Raw genomic sequence first — 17,199 nt, 5'->3', positions numbered from 1 at the left:
CATTCCATACACAATCTTTCCAGTCCACACCAAGGCACACAATTCCACTCCACTCAATTCCACTGCACACCACACAATTCCACTTTATCCACACAAATCCACTTCATGACATTCCACTCCATACTTACCAATGCCACACAATTCCACTCCACACCACACAATTCCACCCATGCCACATAAGGCCACTCCATTCTATGCCACACAATTCCACTTCAAGCCACACAATTCCACTCCACACAATTACCCTCCACTCCACACAATTCCACTCTACACAATTCCATTCCATGTCACGCCATGTAATTCCACTCCACCCCGCACAATTCCACTCTACGCCACACAACTCCACCCCATGCCACACAATTCCATTCTATGCCACTCAATTCCAGTCCATGCCACACAATTCCACCCACTCCACACAATTCCGCTTCACGCCATGCCACTCCACACAACTCACCTCCTTGCCACACAATTCCATCCCACATAATTCAATGCCACTCCACAGCACACCACACAATTCTCTTCCACTCTACACATATCCACTCCTCTTCACACAAGTACACTCTACACCACACAATACCACTCTCCTCCACTCCACACAATTCCACTCCATTCAACACAATCCCACTGTGCGCCATACAATCTCATTACACTCCACGCCATGCATTCTCACTTCAAACCACACAATTTCACTCCATTCTGCGCCATACAATTCCATGCCACACAATTCTACTCTATTCCATTCTGCATAATTCCACTCAAACCCACGACACAGTTCCACTCTAATCCATGCCACACAATTCCATGTCACTCCACACCTCATAATTCCACGTCACTTCACTCAAATCCACTCCTCCCACAGTTCTACTACCTCCCACACAATTCTACTCAATGCCACACAATTCCACTCCACTTACACAATTTCACTCCATACCACACAATTCCACTAAAAGCCACACAATTCAACACCACAAGTTCCATTCCAGCCCACTCCTTACAATCCCACTCCGGCCACAGAATCTCACTCCACGTCACACAAATTCATGCTGCACAATTCCATTCCATGCAATTCCACCTAACTCCATGCCACACAGTTCCATGCCAACCCCCACAATTCCTCTCCGTTTCACATCACTCCACATAATTCCACTTAATTCCACACCACAACTGCACTCCACGCCACACAATGCCACCCAACCCAATGCTACACCATGCCACTCAATACCACTCCACCCCACACAAAGCTATTCCACTTGATACCACACAGTGCCACTCCACTCAACACCGCACAGTCATTTCACTTTATGCCACACAATGCCATTCCACTCCACACAATGCCACTCCACACAACGCCACTTCACTCTACTCCATGCAACTCCACTCAATGCCATTCCACTCCATGCCACACGCCACCCTACTCCACCCACTGCCACTCCACTCCACACAGTACCACTTCACTCGGTGCTACTTCACTCCACTCAACACCACTCCACTCAATTGTAATTGTATTCATGTACTGCTTACTAACCCTGATGAGGCACTGAAACACCTTGTGGGATGTTACTCCACTCCTAATAGTGCCACTGCACTCCACACCACACAATGTCACTCCACTCCTCACAGTACCAGTCTGCTCAATGCCACTCCACTCCAAGCTACACAATGCCACTACATTGCACAAAATGTCTTTACTCTTTTGGCCACACAATGCCTCTCCACTCTACTCCACTTCGTGTCATACAATGCCACTCCATGCAATGCCGCTCGACTCCATTCAATACCACTTCACTCCACTCCACGCAATGTCACTCCACACAGTGCCACTCCACTCAAAGCCACACAATGGCACTACTCCACGCCACACAATATCTCTTCACACTACTCTACGACTCAATGCCACTCTACTCCATACAGTGTCACTATACTCCATACAGTGTCACTCTACTCCACACAATGCCATTCCATGCCACACAATGCCTCTCTAATCCATGTCACACAATGCGACTCCACGTCACACAAGGCCAATCAATGTCACACAATGACACTCCACTCAACACAACTCCACATGCCACACCACTCCATGCAAACAATGCCACTTCACTCCACACAATGTTACTCCATTCCAAACAATGCCTCTCCACACTTCACAATGTGGCTCCACTCCTACCACACAATGTCCTTCTACTCTACTCCAATACCACTCCACTCGGCACAATGCAACTCCAATTCATGCCATACAATGCCACGCCACTCCAAGTCACACAGTGCCATTCTGCCCTGCGCAATACCACTCCACTAAATGCCACTCAACTCCACTCAGTCTAAATCCACACCAAATGTTGTTCTACTCAACTACATACGATCCCACTCCCCTCACCTCCACGTTTCTCCACTCTACTCCAACAAAGCCAATAGATATTACATAGGTGAGACCTATTGGCTTTGCCAATGCTTGTTAAAGAAGAAAAATATATCGGAAAATAAGCTCTCAGACAGGCAATTCTTTTAGTAGTCTGTGTTTGTAGTTCCTTGGGCATTTTTAGTGACATAAAGTCAATAAGGTCCAACTCCATTCTCGGCAGGCCCCCAAATCTATCTCAGACAAACTGTTCTCCCATTTTCTGCCAAATCACTGTCATGTCTAATATAAACACTAATAACACTAATGTTGTCCTTATCATTCTTATCATTCCTAAAACTGAGAGACTGTCAAGTCATTCAGATAATGACATAGACATACCAACTGATGTGACACCCAGCCTGGGACAAGTATTCACTTATCATAATGTCAAGGCAATTAAAAGAACATCCATAGATAAAACATCAAAAGGGTGTAGTCCAAATCTACATAGCTTTTTCTCTATTAAAGACATTTCTACAACACTTCTTCTGGCACCCATAATCTGTATCCAACATTCCTGAAGCGATGTCAGAGGTTTTCATCCCTGATCATAATTTGGTATTTAAGGATAATAACTCGCCCCCTTAAGAAGAGAGAAACTTCACCCAGGTCACAGATGCAGATCGCAACAGATTCTGTGTCAACAGAAGATGCCTCTAGCAAGACTTCTCGAGGCAATGCACAACATTCCATTTTGCGATCACAAACTGGTGCCAGGATTGTGTTCTCATATAGATGCAATCTCCTAGCTCTTGGCCTTGTGCTCAAAATAACTGATAAGATATTCCAAACCTTGTTGTTCAGGTATGCGCACCACCTTCAAAACTCAGGCTTATTATTTATTAATCTGCTAGAATTAGCACAGCGCATAGAGATGGCACAGTGAGGGTGTAAGGCCTCTAACTTGTGATGTTATGATTTTTCCCTGTTTTCACTTATGTTGAAAAGTTTAGTTGCTTTTTACTGTCTTCTATGATGTTATCAATGTTATTTGTGCACTATATCTCTGCATTTTAAAATAACTATTTTAAAGAAAATATGTGGAATGTGTAAATCATTAATGCATGATCGATTGGATTACCTCCGCTCCCTGTCAGTAATTCAAAGGCACTGGCACCTCTTCATTTATGTATTGGGGATGGCTCTGCGGGCTACAATAACCTGTTTTTCATATTCACCACTGGTGCACTGAACTAAGCACACTTGTGTCACCCGTGGGTGTGAAAACAAACCATGGAGAGCAGAGCCATGGACTCAGTTTACACAACAGTGGAGAGGTTGGGAGGACAGATGATCTTGAGAGAATTAGGACTAGCTTCCTGGAGCCAATTGTCAAGTAAGGGATCCATTGAGTCTTCCCTGTTGTCAAGAGAGGGTTTTAACTTTTAACTAAGGGCTGATTTAGAGTTTGGGAGATGAGGTTACTCTAGCACAAATGTGATGGATTTCCCGTTCACTGTATTATGATCCCATTATATCCTAGGGAAATCTATATCCATCACATTTGTGATGAAGTAACCTGTCCACCAAATTCTAAATCAGGCCCTAAGTTGGAGCTCCCTGAAATGGGCAGAAGAGCGAGACAGAACTAGACTAGAGACTAGGATAGGGACACAGAGAATAGATAGGATGTGTGCCATATGTATCCAATAGTGGAGTTTGATTGAGGTAAGATATGAATCTAGACAGGATTCATTGCTGAGGGTTGCCTAGAGAGAGGTCAGTGAGCATTTGGATGCGTTGAATGTGCTAGGAGTCTAAAATAGAGCCTACATTGGCTGTGTAGGAGGTTCTGCTATGGCCGCATGTTAGCATGTTTAGTCGTTATGCATGAGGAAGGTACAGTGCCTGTCATATAACTTTCAGCATGCAGTCATCGGAGAGTATTTACAGAGAGGCAGCCTACGCTTTCGATGGTCCTGTTTGGGTTATGAAGGGTCATTGAACTAAGTGGTGGGTGGGTGCCTTTAATATCCATTTAGTTGGTGTCAAAGTAGAGTGTAGGCTGAGGGTCTATTTTGGTTCCTGGTAGAGACAGACTAGTATAAGCTGTTCGCAATTTTAGTGGGTCAATGGCACTGTAATCCCACCCAAGTGGGAAGCTGCTGGAAGGGCGCAGACCAGCTGAAGGTGGACGGAGCAACAGAGCAATTTAGTCTTGCGTGTTTGGTTGGAGATAAAGGTGTGTGGACGGGTTAAATGGACTACAGAGGCTGAGACTGACTGTTCCAGCTCCTGTCAGCTTGGGCTGGAGCTAGTGCTCTACCCCAAAATGGGAGTTATAGTCTGCTGTTGTGTAGGGGAGTACCTGAGGTCCTTGGCAAGCAGACTGCTGGGACAGAGGCATGAAATGAAAGTAGCAGTTAGTTGGAAGGGTGTTTTCAAAGGGGTAACCTGAGTTGTGGGGGTTGATAGGATAGTGGAAGCAGCTCATAAAGACTCTCATGACAGTAACAGAATAAGGTGAAGGGGTGGGGCTCAAGGAATCCCCACGTCACAAGGCCATTAATGAGGCAGTCAGGGCTGCCATTAGAGGCTATTAGTATCTTTATAATGGCCAAAAACACCTTCCAGTGGCCAGCATCTCCAATGAGTGGTGTCCTGAGATGAGGCACTGGGAACACAGGTCAGTCTCTGGACCTCAGAGCAAGACCAACACCAAGAGGAGCCTCTGGACACAGGGGAAATGCTCTCAACCTCGTGACCCCCCTAGTTCAGGAAGCCATTAAAAAGGCAGACGGTTTAGGCTCCAGGAGAGGAAGGCGGCTGCTGCAGATAAGGGGAAAGGAATGGTGGGCGGCTCCTGTGACCCTCCACACACGAGATCAAACAATGCAGCTTGGACTGTATCATGACCAAACTAGCGGCTCTTCGGCATCACTGCAGCTGTCCATCGGCCAGTACCTCGAGTGGGAGATCGTCCAACTCTGGCAGTCCTAAGAGGGCAAAGTGTAAAGGTTAAGGGGCACAACCTTTAACCCATGGAACTGGGTGAGACAAAGAAATAACTCAAAAATGGGCCTTTGGGGGAAGTATCAGCCTAGACTTCCATGCAACTGCAACGATCAGCTCATGAATGATAAGTTATAAAATGAATTTATAAACAAAAATTATAATCATTTTCATTTTCAAAACATCCAATCCAAGTTGAACTGGTATGTAAACATAAGTGCTCCAAAAGGTGATATGGCACACGGAAAGTGATAAAGTGTTAAGGTTAGATTCTATCGCTCTATCTTAAAGTCTGCAAATAGCCATGTTGTTACATGGAATCTCACAGATTAACATAGGCAAAGGTTTGGGTGTTGATCACTCATTGTGACTATAATGGATATAAAATGTTTGCTCTTTGAGAGACTTTGTTAAGCTATTTTGGGGGACAGAGTATTTTGCATAGCCAACTATAATTTTATGTACATTTCTGACTTTATGACTGTGTGTCTGATGCTTGTTTGTGGAAAAGCTTACACTAAAAACTGTAGGCCTGAGTTAGTTATGGTGGCAAGCTATGGGTCTGACTAGTGCTCTGGAAAATGTTATGGCAGATGCATAGGTCTGGTCTGCTTTTTATGAAAAGTTATTATTAAAAGCTAGTGCCTTTATCGCAACATCTCATAATACGCAGATCAGGACTACAGCATGATAACTGGCTTGCTGCCATAACAAATACAGTTCTGCTGTATCATGTATAAGCTTTTCCACAAGCTCAAAATGCAATACAACCAGCTTTTTATTGGAAGTCCGCAAATTCAGCCAAATCGAATCCTGTACTCAGGGAACAAACATGTAGCCGGGTCCTAAGCCCCTCTCTTAGAGGTACTCTGAATGCTTGTTTTTGTGGATCCGGACCTAAAAATCCATGTAGACCCGAAACACAAAACTGCACTTTGAAGTCTTAAGTCATGATGAACGGCAAGGGTACTGGGACTCGAGTACATTACTCATGACTGCAATTCTCCCCTCTGTGCTGCTGCCAGAGACAAACAAACACTGTAAATCATCTAATTATCTAAGGCATTTTTTTAGGTTTTCATGGCTCAGATTCAAGGACACAGACTGTCAGTCTCCCAGGAACACCCTAAGGCCAGCACTTGAAGCAGCAGTAAGGAGCTTTCTGGCCACAGACTGGGCAACTGGACAGTAAGGAAAACGGCTTGAAACACACACTCCATTGAACTGCGGTGGCTCACCAGCACCGAGCACCATAAACTGTTGTTGTAACTTCCAAAATGAGGAAGTAGAATTACTGCCAGCATCTCTCTCAGTTTCTTATCTTTGTTGACAAAACACAGACCTTGACTGTGTTATGTCTTCAAAGTCAATGGGACTGTGTGTTTGTCCACAAAAGCTAGGGAGCAGTTTCAGAGCAGATCTAAGCTGTTCAAATGTGTAGAAATCTTTCCCTGCTGATGCGAAGCTTACCCAAAACACAAAAATGCACTAACAAAACATTCCATATGTAGCTATGTTTTGGGATATCACACTGTTTCCATGTGTAGTTATGTTTTGGCTCATCACTTTACAATAAAGGACATTTACAAAATAACCCCTGTGCCTAACTGACCAGTTTTCTCAGTGGTAGAACTGCTATATTCATTTTACATTGGTGCTGCATAAACAGCTCATTAAGTTTGCTTTTTTTGTTGATCCCACTGTAAAATCAATCGTTCAAATACATAAGTGCAAAGAAAAAGCTAGACTGTATGAACTGTTCAAGCATGGACAGGGGGAAATTTGAAACGCCTGTATAACAAAAATATAATAATATTAACGTATTTAATTTTAGTTTGTGCTTTGTGCCATAATTTTCAGGTGTCGTCTGAGACAGTTCATGTACTGTCGCTTCTGAGACATTTTGTTTACTTATGAGGGGCTTTGAGGCTGCTCATTCCATACCACTGGTTGGCTTCATTATCACTCTCATTTGCTTGCTTTCCATAAGTTGGTGCATGTGGCATTCACTTCAGCTTCTCGTATTTGTCCCTCTTCTACAGCAACGTCTAAGAACTTGTGTTGTTCCACAGCTTAATCGGGCACAGCATTTTTTCTCTTTGACTAAGCACTTGACTACACTGTGTGTCATTTCCAGCAATCTCCCTTGTGTAGTCGTCCGCTGTGTTGCTTTGGGTCCCTACTTTCCATGTCCTACATGTTGTTTCACACTCTGTGTTGGTGCTCTACCTCCTATCCCAATCACTGTCTGTGTTGTTGCTTGACCCCACCAGTAATCTGTGTTATTGCTCTCCTTCTCGCTCCGTCCTATTGTCCATGTTGTTGCTCTCCCGCTCCACCCTCTGCCCGCGTTGTTGGTCTCACTCCCAACTCCACCTCCCTTTCTTCTTATTGATTCCCATCCCCACCCCACAATAAACAGAGGAGCTATGACTCAGTCACCGCTGACTGTGTCATAGTGCTTTTTTCCCCCATCCAACACTGTTGCCCCTATATGCCCAATCCCACTTGCCAACTCCCCCAAGCAATAACAAAGTGTGATAACGCAGCCAGTGATACCTGCGTCATACATTTTTTGTGCTCTGTAAGTATTTTTTGCCATGTTATACAGCACAGAAGCTGCTCTAAAGCATGGATAAAAGTAAAACGAAAACATGCTATGACACGGCTAGAGTTGGGCACTAGAGTGCTTCCTTAGGTTGAGCACACCAGTGTGCAAGTGCTGCTTTTCTGACGTGTTGGTATCTATGGGAGCTTTTAACCACGCTCGCCTCTCGCCCATCACTTTCACTCATTTGTGGGCTTGTCTTCAAAACTCCTTTGATGACATCGGTAAATGCTTGACATTTGTCCCACCTTGGAGCAGTTTTGTTACCGCCTTGGAGACAGACCCTTTTACATGGATAACTGTAATTTTTGCTAATACGAGTAAACTTATTTTTCCTTTTGTGTCCCTCCTTCACGCTCATGGTCATGGCAGCAATGGCGCTTTGGTTTTACTTGCTTATGTCAACTATTTTACTTTTACTTTTCAATTTATGTGGCAAGAAAAATCCAGTTAGGAATTTACAACGCCAATAGTTCTAACTCGAGCAAACGTGCGACCCATTGCATTGCATATGCTTGTTTTAATCTTTTGTAGATGAGACCTGTTGCCTTTTACAATGCTTTTTTTGAAAGCCATGATGCACAGCAGCCACGCACTGTACAATTTTATTAAACCTGATGGAGTGGGCTCTTGCATGGGGTAGGGGAGGTGGGCTCCGCTTAGAGGCAGTCCATTATTAGTGACTGGGAAGCAACATGCCATTTCACACCATTAGCAACAAATGACTTGTGGATTGCTTTACATGGAGTTGCAAAGATTTTCATGTTGGAAACTACAAATTGCATGCAGGGATGCAGGTTGAAAATCGTGCATTGTACAGCACTTTGTGTGTATTATAGCTTTGTTTAAGCTCTTCTTGGAGCATCAGTTGTAAATAAAAGCACACGATATTTACAGAGATAGTGTAAGGATGAGCAATAGTTTCTACTTTTGCAATCGAGTTCCAAAGACTTAAATGTACGATCATAGATAAACAAACAATGCATAAGCACACTGTTAACATGTAAAAGTCGCACATAGTGCCTCCAAAGAATGCTCCTGCCTCGCTGCCACAGGTTTGTCTTACTTCCGGGACCATCTTGTTTCTCACTTGCTTTATGTGGACCATTTGGTCATCCTTCCACCTCCCCGCCCTCCCCTACTTCCTGCAATCCATTTGCCCTGCTTTTGTCCGATGCTTGCCCTAGTTTCTTCTTCTCATGCTGCCCTGCAGTCTGCAACCCTTTATCCCTGCTCCTTTCATGCTCCCAATGCCCCACTTCCGCGTTGGCCACCCGTTCCATGCTTGCCCCTCTTCCGTCCTCTCCGCGCGCCACTCTTCCTGTCCTTTTCTTTCCCTTACCTCATCCCTTGCCCCACTTCCGGCCACACCCGCGCCCCGCTTCCTGCCACGCCCCCGTGCCCGCCCCGCAGCCTGCATCCCGTGTCCCAGCCAGGAGTTCAGCCATGCCGGGCCCGGGGCGCGCGCAGGTGTCGGTCTTCCCTTCGGGCCCGGAGCTGGGCGCCTCGCTCGCGGCGCTGGTGTGGCAGGAGGCGGGTCGGGGCTCAGGGCCGGGCGGGCGCTTCTCGCTCGGTCTCTCGGGGGGCAGCCTGGTGCAGCTACTGAGCCGCGAGCTGCCGCGGACCCCCCAGCCCTGCTCCCACTGGCTGCTGGCCTACTGCGACGAGCGCAGGGTGCCGTTCGAGGACCCCGAGAGCACGCACGGGCAGTACCGGGTGAGCGGGCAGGACCAGGGCAGTCATGGGATGTAGGAGGCAGGGTGAGATAATAAAGCACCTGCTGAGCGAGGGATGCAGGAGTCATGCTTGGATGAGACCAGGGCACATATACTGAGGATGCAGTCCAGTGACGGGATAGGAGGCCCTCGGAGGCAGTTTCGGGTGAGGGGAGTGCATGTTACAAAAAACAATTTCTGTGGGTGCGGGGATCATTTAGTTGCACCAACTATCATGTTGCTCTCTGTGCAGAAACCATGCAAGTGCAGGGGCAGCACATCAGAACATGGTAATAACTATCAACGGCGAGAGGGAGCAATAAACAAGCATTTGTTGCAAAGAAGCCTCCAAGATACCGGCCGTGACACTCGCTTGAGTATCCCTTGATACTCCCCCGTGACACCGTTCATTATGACATTGTTGGTGTGTCCTGTTCTGCCCCCACGCTTGACCTGTGGCTGTGAAATCCTTTCTTCTGTGAGTTCAGGTTAACTACATTGCACAATAGAGTGGAGCGGGATAAGCACCAGCCTTTCTTGTTTGTGGACTCCTAGGGTGTGTGTTGGCACTTTTCATTGCTATTCGTATATTGTTTTCTGGCTGCTGTACAGTAGAGATGTAATTGTCGAGTTTTAGCTATGATTATGGGTTGCTGTGTGACCTGGAGAGGGCCTTCTGCCGTTGACCTGTCGTAGGATGTTCTTTGTGCCCGGTAGGACCATAGCGGCTTGTTTTTAGTACAGCGAAGCTTATTAGGGATGTTTGGTTGCACCCGCAGAACGGATTCTATTTCAGTTGGTCCTCCAGGGTCCGTCCTTGTAGCAGATGACGTCTTGGGTCCTTTGGGGAGTAGCCTATTTTGGGATGTACGTTTATGTCGCTCTCAGGTGGGGTGTTGGATTGCTGCCGCTAACAGGGTCCCCGGTGGTACATTCTTGTCTGCTAACGAAACAGGTCTTCCAAAGGATGCTGTTAAGCTCTGTCTGCTGTGTGCTCTGATTTGTCAGTTTCTTTTGCTTGTAGGCTGATGTCCAGTATTGATGCAAAATGTAATCTATCGTCCGATACGTTATTTCGTCTCCGCACTATTTCTGTAGCGCTTTGTTGTGGTGCTATAAACGTAATGCTCGCGGGGCTGCCAACCATGATACTCACGTGGGTTGAGACAGCGACGCCATGATACGCTTTAACAGCTGAAGTTAACACACAATGGTGTGTCATGCTGTACAGTGAAACCTTAAACGTTATTTGCTCTCCTCGGGCCAAGGCGCTAGATTTAAGCAGTTTTACCGACAAGGGTGCACCTTTATGCTGGAAGTAATCATTTTATCATTAATTTACGTGACAAACTAGTAGTTTTGCATTTCAGAAGGAAGTAATTAGAGGGGAGGAAGAGGACGCGTTTTATTTTAAGTTACGTGTGATTGTAAATCAAGATCTGTTTTACCCTTAAGACTCATAGATCAGGAATCATCCCTCGTTGATTGTATTTTTCTCGCAGTAAGATGATGTGGTATCATGTGGACATCTAAATAAGCAGTGCATGGTATCGCAGGGGAATGTTTCCCGTGTATCTGTCATGCTCAGTTTTTTAGGCCTGGAATAAGCTTTTCACCATCCTCTAGTAATTAACCCCAACATCATAAATACTTACAAAAGGGGTGAGGTAGGTCAGCTCTCTTCATCCACTGGTCTGTTCAATTCTCATTCACATTTTGCTTCCTCCCACCTGCGTGACGCAACAACAGGGTTATGCCACTTAAACCATTGGCTTTGTTGCTCAATGAGTAATCACTTTTTGCCCTGATCTTGTGTGCCTTAACAACGGACTTTTCCACGATGAACATGGAGATATAACCTGGTTTCTGCACCTCTTCTAAGCACCAAACCTACTACGAAGCACCAGGGGGGTGTGGGGGGGGGGGGGGGGGGAGCAACAATCTCCAGCTTATCTTGGCCACATTTATTTACTTGGTCAACGCTTGCTTACATTTTTTTTTAAGTTCCAAATTCTGATCTTGGGTTGGCCACACACCTTACCGTAGACTTCTGGGTCTATAGAGTTGTGCCTACCTATCCTTGTTCTGTTGTCACTGCGTCTTCTGTTATGGCTACACACCCATGCCTAATGTCATGGCGTCACTTCAGCTGTTGCCAATTATTCCATGTGATTCCTGCTTCGGTCATGTGACAGCAGTGGTGGATTTTTTTTTTCCTTTACGTGTGTGTTGAATGAAGGTTGGAATTCAATAATTTCAGTTAATGTGTCGTTTTTGATTATTGCCTGTTTTTTTTTTCTCTTCAGGCTCAACTCCTGTCCAAGATCCCCATCCCTGAAAAGCAGGTGCTAACCATTAACCCCTCGCTGCCAGTAGAAGAGGCTGCCTCCGATTACAGCAAGAAGCTAAAAGAGGTATTAACAATCAGCTGACTGGGTAGTTGGGACCCCCCCCCCCTGCCAATCTGCCCATACTTAAAACCAATCTCGCCGGTGCTGTGTTGCAGTCTGAAGTTTTCCCCCCCTCGAGTCCTGCATCTCTCGTTGCACTTCAATTGTACAAGCAATGTTTGATGACCTTATCCTTGAATGCCAGCACATGTTTCCCCTCATCCAGTCACATTTCTCTTTGTGTGCCCTTGTTTTGTAGGAGTTCCCTGGTCAAGAAATTCCCGTATTTGATCTTCTAATTTTGGGTATGGGACCAGATGGACATACCGCCTCCCTTTTTCCAGATCACCCACTTCTACAGGTAGGAGGCACTGGTACTGTGATTAACCTGAATGCATCTTGTGGCCCCTTAAAATTGAATGAAATAGTTTTTTTTTCTCCAAGACGTATGTTTCAGGTTCATCAAATTACCTGGTAGTTGAACAAAATGTATCCTCTCAGATCGGTGCAATCAAAGGTCTTCGCTGGCAGACACAGGAGTGACCTATATGAACCTGTAGAGTTAACTGCTGCAGGTCTGAGCAGACTGTACCATCTGTACCACCATATGCAATCACAGGCCCTGACAATCGTTTAAAGATCGCCACAGATCCGCACTGTGAAAGTGTCCAGGCTTCTGCAGACGTTCACAGATCCTGTCAGCCTCTGCCCTGGATCTTCCACAAGTTTTTAGAGGGATGTCCCTGTGTCTGCACATAGACTAGACTACTTTGGCTGCTCCTAGCCGCATATCCCTGCTACCTCCTTGTCCCTTTGATGGTGGTTATAGGTTCTCATAAAGTGAGCTTTCACTGCCTCCTAAGTTCACCAGTTATTTTTTAATCTTTTGAGAGTAAACAGGCAGCCCAAGTCTTCATACTCACTACTATCTGAAGCAAACAAGATAAAGATATATATTCACTTTCCAGAGATGTGTGTCTATATTCTGGTAATGTGCATGTCTGTTTAACACTGTAGATGGCAATCCAACTTTTTGACATTTGAAAGATTGTTTCAATAATTCATCATCACTAACCGCCTGGCATGTGTGAACTTAAAGACGCCCGAGTATTCTTCTGTAACAAGAGTTTGCCAATCAGTTGATATTTGTTGCTTTTTTTCAACTTGCCCAGATTAAATTTTAAAGACTATGTAGCATGTAGGTTAGGGGTTTCCAAAATAGGTCCATGAGGGCCTCATCACATCAGGATTTCTCTATGGCCACTACGTAAGTGAATTTCTTAACTTAAAAGCAGGTGCATTTCTCTTGTCGGCATATCCTGTAATTGAAACGTAGTTCGACCCTTACTTACTTGGCGTGTAATGGATACCTGCTGTAGAAACGTTACACACTTGAAAGGAGGACAGACTATGACCACAAAATACAAGGCATCCTGTCTCGTCACAATTTTAAAGTACTGGTGCATTGCAGAAACCCCAAAGCGCTCCTCAGATGTCCTGTCAGTCACTAGACTCGTTGGTGTACTAACAGCAGGAAGGCACTCAAACCCAGTTTTGCAATTCCACAGGAGACACAGAAAATAGTTGCAGCCATCAGTGATTCACCAAAGCCACCGCCAGAGCGCATAACGATGACTCTGCCAGTTCTCAATGCAGCACACACCGTGGTATTTGTGGCAGTCGGCGAGAGCAAAGCCTCCATTGTCAAGGTAATGTTTCTTGGTAATGCTTTTGATAAGAGCGTTTACATATATTTTCCTTTGATAAAGCTACCCCTTTGCCCTCCTGCCATCCTTGTTGTTCTCCCTCCTGTACCCCTTCCTTCTCCCTGGCTCCTATTCCCTGTATATCATCTCTTGAAGAATATGATTGAACTTTGATTAGAGAAATCTGGACTTGGACTTTGGATCATAGCAAACTTGGAACAACAGATCAATTAATTCTACTATTTGGATTTGGACAATGATACTGTAATTGGGGATTATGTTGGAAATAATCCTATTAATTTTCAGAAATATGACAAAACATTGCCTATGTATACTGACTCATGAGTACTATTATTTTTCATGTTATAATGAGTGCCTCTTGTATTTTATATTTGCAATAGTGCTTTTAGCATCTATCAAGACCTTTTGGGTGTGGTCTTTCAAGAGTGCACCATTTTGAGATTCAACATTCTTCATTGATATTCACCTCGCTACCCAGAGCGCCTAGTTTTCTCCCAGTACAATACACCCACACGTAGTTAGAGTCCTTTTTGTTGCCCCCCACTTCTGCCAGCCTCCTTCGTCTCCTGCTGCACCTGTCTCCGTTGTTGGCACCACCTAGACCGTCCCCTGTCCAACCCAGCTCCTGCCCCTTCTATTTGCCCCCTGCTCCTGCCTCTCTTGTTAAACACCTTTTGTTTGTACCCCTCTCGCCTTTCTTTATTTGCTCCCCACACCTTTGTTCTTTCCCTTTCGCCTTTGTTTCCCTCCTTAGTTTCTCTTTTCTTTCCCACTCCTGTATCCTCTTATTCTTTCCCACTCTTGTTTCTCCCTTTTTCTTTCTTGCTTCTGTCCCCTTTTTTCCTTCTCGCTCCTTCACCTCCTTTTTAGGTTGCAGCCTATCAAATATCGCAGCTGACTGGTTTGCTGAAGACATCTTGGGGACATTCAGAAAGTTGACCCACAAATGTATTCCGCTCATTGATTACCATTGACCTTTTAGTTTGTAAATCTTACTTTCTGGCTTTCCATTTGCTGGCTTTATTTTCTTTAGGCTTTCCAGGTTCAGTTTATCCCTAATTTCAGGTGCTGGATTTCAAGGGCACTCGTTGTTTTTTTTTTTTTTTTTTTTTTTTTTCCTTTCTCTTTTTCTTTTTCTGACTTCAAAGTGAGAGGGTTTATGTGATCATTTTGCTGGATACTGGGGGGGTATGAAAGAGTTTTTTCTAACACACGACAACATTTAAATGAACTGTGTAAGTGTTTCAGAATATACCAGAACTATGAACGCAGAAAGGCAGCACATTTTGTTATTTCTGAAGTGTGTTGGAAGCAAATACTTTCACATGATCAAAATGAATCATTAAACTAGGTGATGCAATTTCCACACACTTATGTCTGTTTACTGTATAGCTTTAAAACTGTGTGTGCAAATGCAATGGTAATTTCAAGCTCACAATGTCTGCAATGCTGGTATGCTACCACACCATGAATAATCACTCTACACCACTCCACAACACTGCACTCTAATCTGCACCAATCTACTTTACTTCACTGCACTCTGCACCAATCCACTTTACACCATTGCACTTTATGCCACGTTATGTTATGTCTCTCTACTCTACCCTCCACCACTCTACTCTGTCAATGCACTCTTTGCCATTCCACTTTGTTCCATTCCAGTCTAGCCCACACCAGTCTACTCTACACAACTCCACTCTTCACCACTGTACTCTACACCATTCTGCAACACAGCACTGTACACCATTATACTGTATGCCAATGCACTTTACTCAGTAACACTCAACTCTGTGCCCCTGCACTCTCTACACCAATACACTGTATGCCATTCTAATCTACTCTGCACCACTGCTCTCTTCACCACTTTACTCTGCCATTACATTCTATGCCACTCTGTGCAACTGCACACTACCCTGCACCACTCCCCTCTACGTCACTTCACTCTACTCTGAAACAATCTACTGTATGCCACTGTGCTCTATGCTACTACTACATGCTGCGCCACTGCACGCCAATGTAGTCTACACAAGTACACACTGTCCGTGTACTCTACGCCACTCTGCAACAGTGCACACCACTACACTGACACTCTACAACACTTGCTGCCAGTGAACTCTCCGCCACTGTACTCTGCACTATTCTACGTCACTGCACTCTATGGCCCTGTACTTTACTTTGCACTACGCTATGCTACTCCACTCTGCACCACTATAGGCCACTGCACTCTATGCCACTCAACTCTGAATCACTTAACTCTGCGCAATTCTACTCTGTACTACTCTAATCTGCGCCACTGCAATCTACAACTCTTCATTTTATGCTTCTGAATTAAATGCCAGGGCACTGTACGCCATTATACTCTGCAACACTCCACACCAGTGAATTCTATGCCCACCCTACTCTATAGCACTCCAATGTATGCCACTGTACACAACTCCACACTGTGCTACCCCAATACACAACACTCTGCCACTCCAGTCTACAACTCTGTGCCCCCCCCCGCCCCCTTCTCTAGGATAGTCTTATTTTCTCCACACTTCCTTCCTGTGTCACCGCACCTCTGGTGTCCTCTTCTACCACCCGACGACCATCATCGCGATCATGCCCCTGTTCCTGGTGCTGTCTCCCCTGACTGGCGCTCCTGTCTCTTCTGCCCCTGTTGTCCACCTGTTTAATCGCCTCCCAACCCCCCGCTGTTCCTTCTGCCTGGGGTGCCCCCTTTTCTTCTCCTTCCTTGCCCCTCTGCTACGTCATTCCCTGGGTCCCTGTTCGCTGCTGCCCCTTGGCTGCTTTGAACTAAAGACCTACCTCTGTGTCTCGCACCTGCTCCCGCGTTTGCTCTGCTATGCCAAGCACTGCGTCCTAACGTAACGACTGTCTCTTGTTGGACAGCGGATCCTAGAGACGGAGGAAGAGAACCCTTTGCCAGCGGCACGAGTTCGTCCAGAGCACGGCAAGCTGTTCTGGTTCCTGGACGAGGCTGCGGCCAAGGAGCTAACTGGTCCAGTGGAGAAGCACTCAGTCCTATAGAACCAGTGATTGCATCCGGCGAGGGTCAGGCAATCCCGAAGCACTTCCTGCAGGACCGGCGCCCCACTTGCTGCAGAACGTATCGGATCCAGGGGACCAGCGCAGCAGGCCCACCAGCGGCACTAACCTAGCACTTGTCATTCCGATGTTTGTATGTGTGTGTTTTTTACGGATCAGAGGGTAGCACTTTGTGGGGTCACTTCCTGTGTGTTATGCGTAGGACCAGGTGGGGGGGAGGATGGTCGTGTGGTTGGGCGCATAGTCCTTGTCTAGCTCAATGGTAACGAGGGAGGCTGCTGGGAAGGTCTGCGGCCATTTTGTGTGTAACTGTTACCGTGCTGTAAAGTGAACGCCAAAAATAAAGTGCACATAGAACGTG

General features: G+C 45.7%; 1 protein-coding gene across 1 annotated transcript; it reads left to right on the top strand.

The window, feature by feature from the left end:
- The first annotated feature begins 9,331 nt into the window (after window positions 1–9,331).
- On the top strand, window positions 9,332–17,199 carry PGLS (6-phosphogluconolactonase). The gene is made up of 5 exons (XM_069231742.1): window positions 9,332–9,674; window positions 11,980–12,087; window positions 12,323–12,424; window positions 13,632–13,772; window positions 16,683–17,199. The coding sequence occupies exons 1-5, from the start codon at window positions 9,405–9,407 to the stop codon at window positions 16,818–16,820; spliced, it is 759 nt and encodes a 252-aa protein (XP_069087843.1). The 5' UTR covers window positions 9,332–9,404; the 3' UTR covers window positions 16,821–17,199.

The sequence above is a fragment of the Pleurodeles waltl genome, chromosome 4_2 (genome assembly GCF_031143425.1).
Source record: "Pleurodeles waltl isolate 20211129_DDA chromosome 4_2, aPleWal1.hap1.20221129, whole genome shotgun sequence".
In the NCBI taxonomy this organism is placed as follows: Eukaryota; Metazoa; Chordata; class Amphibia; order Caudata; family Salamandridae; genus Pleurodeles; species Pleurodeles waltl.
The sequence above is the reverse complement of the archived record's forward strand: the minus strand, read 5'-3'. Positions and strand labels throughout refer to the sequence as shown.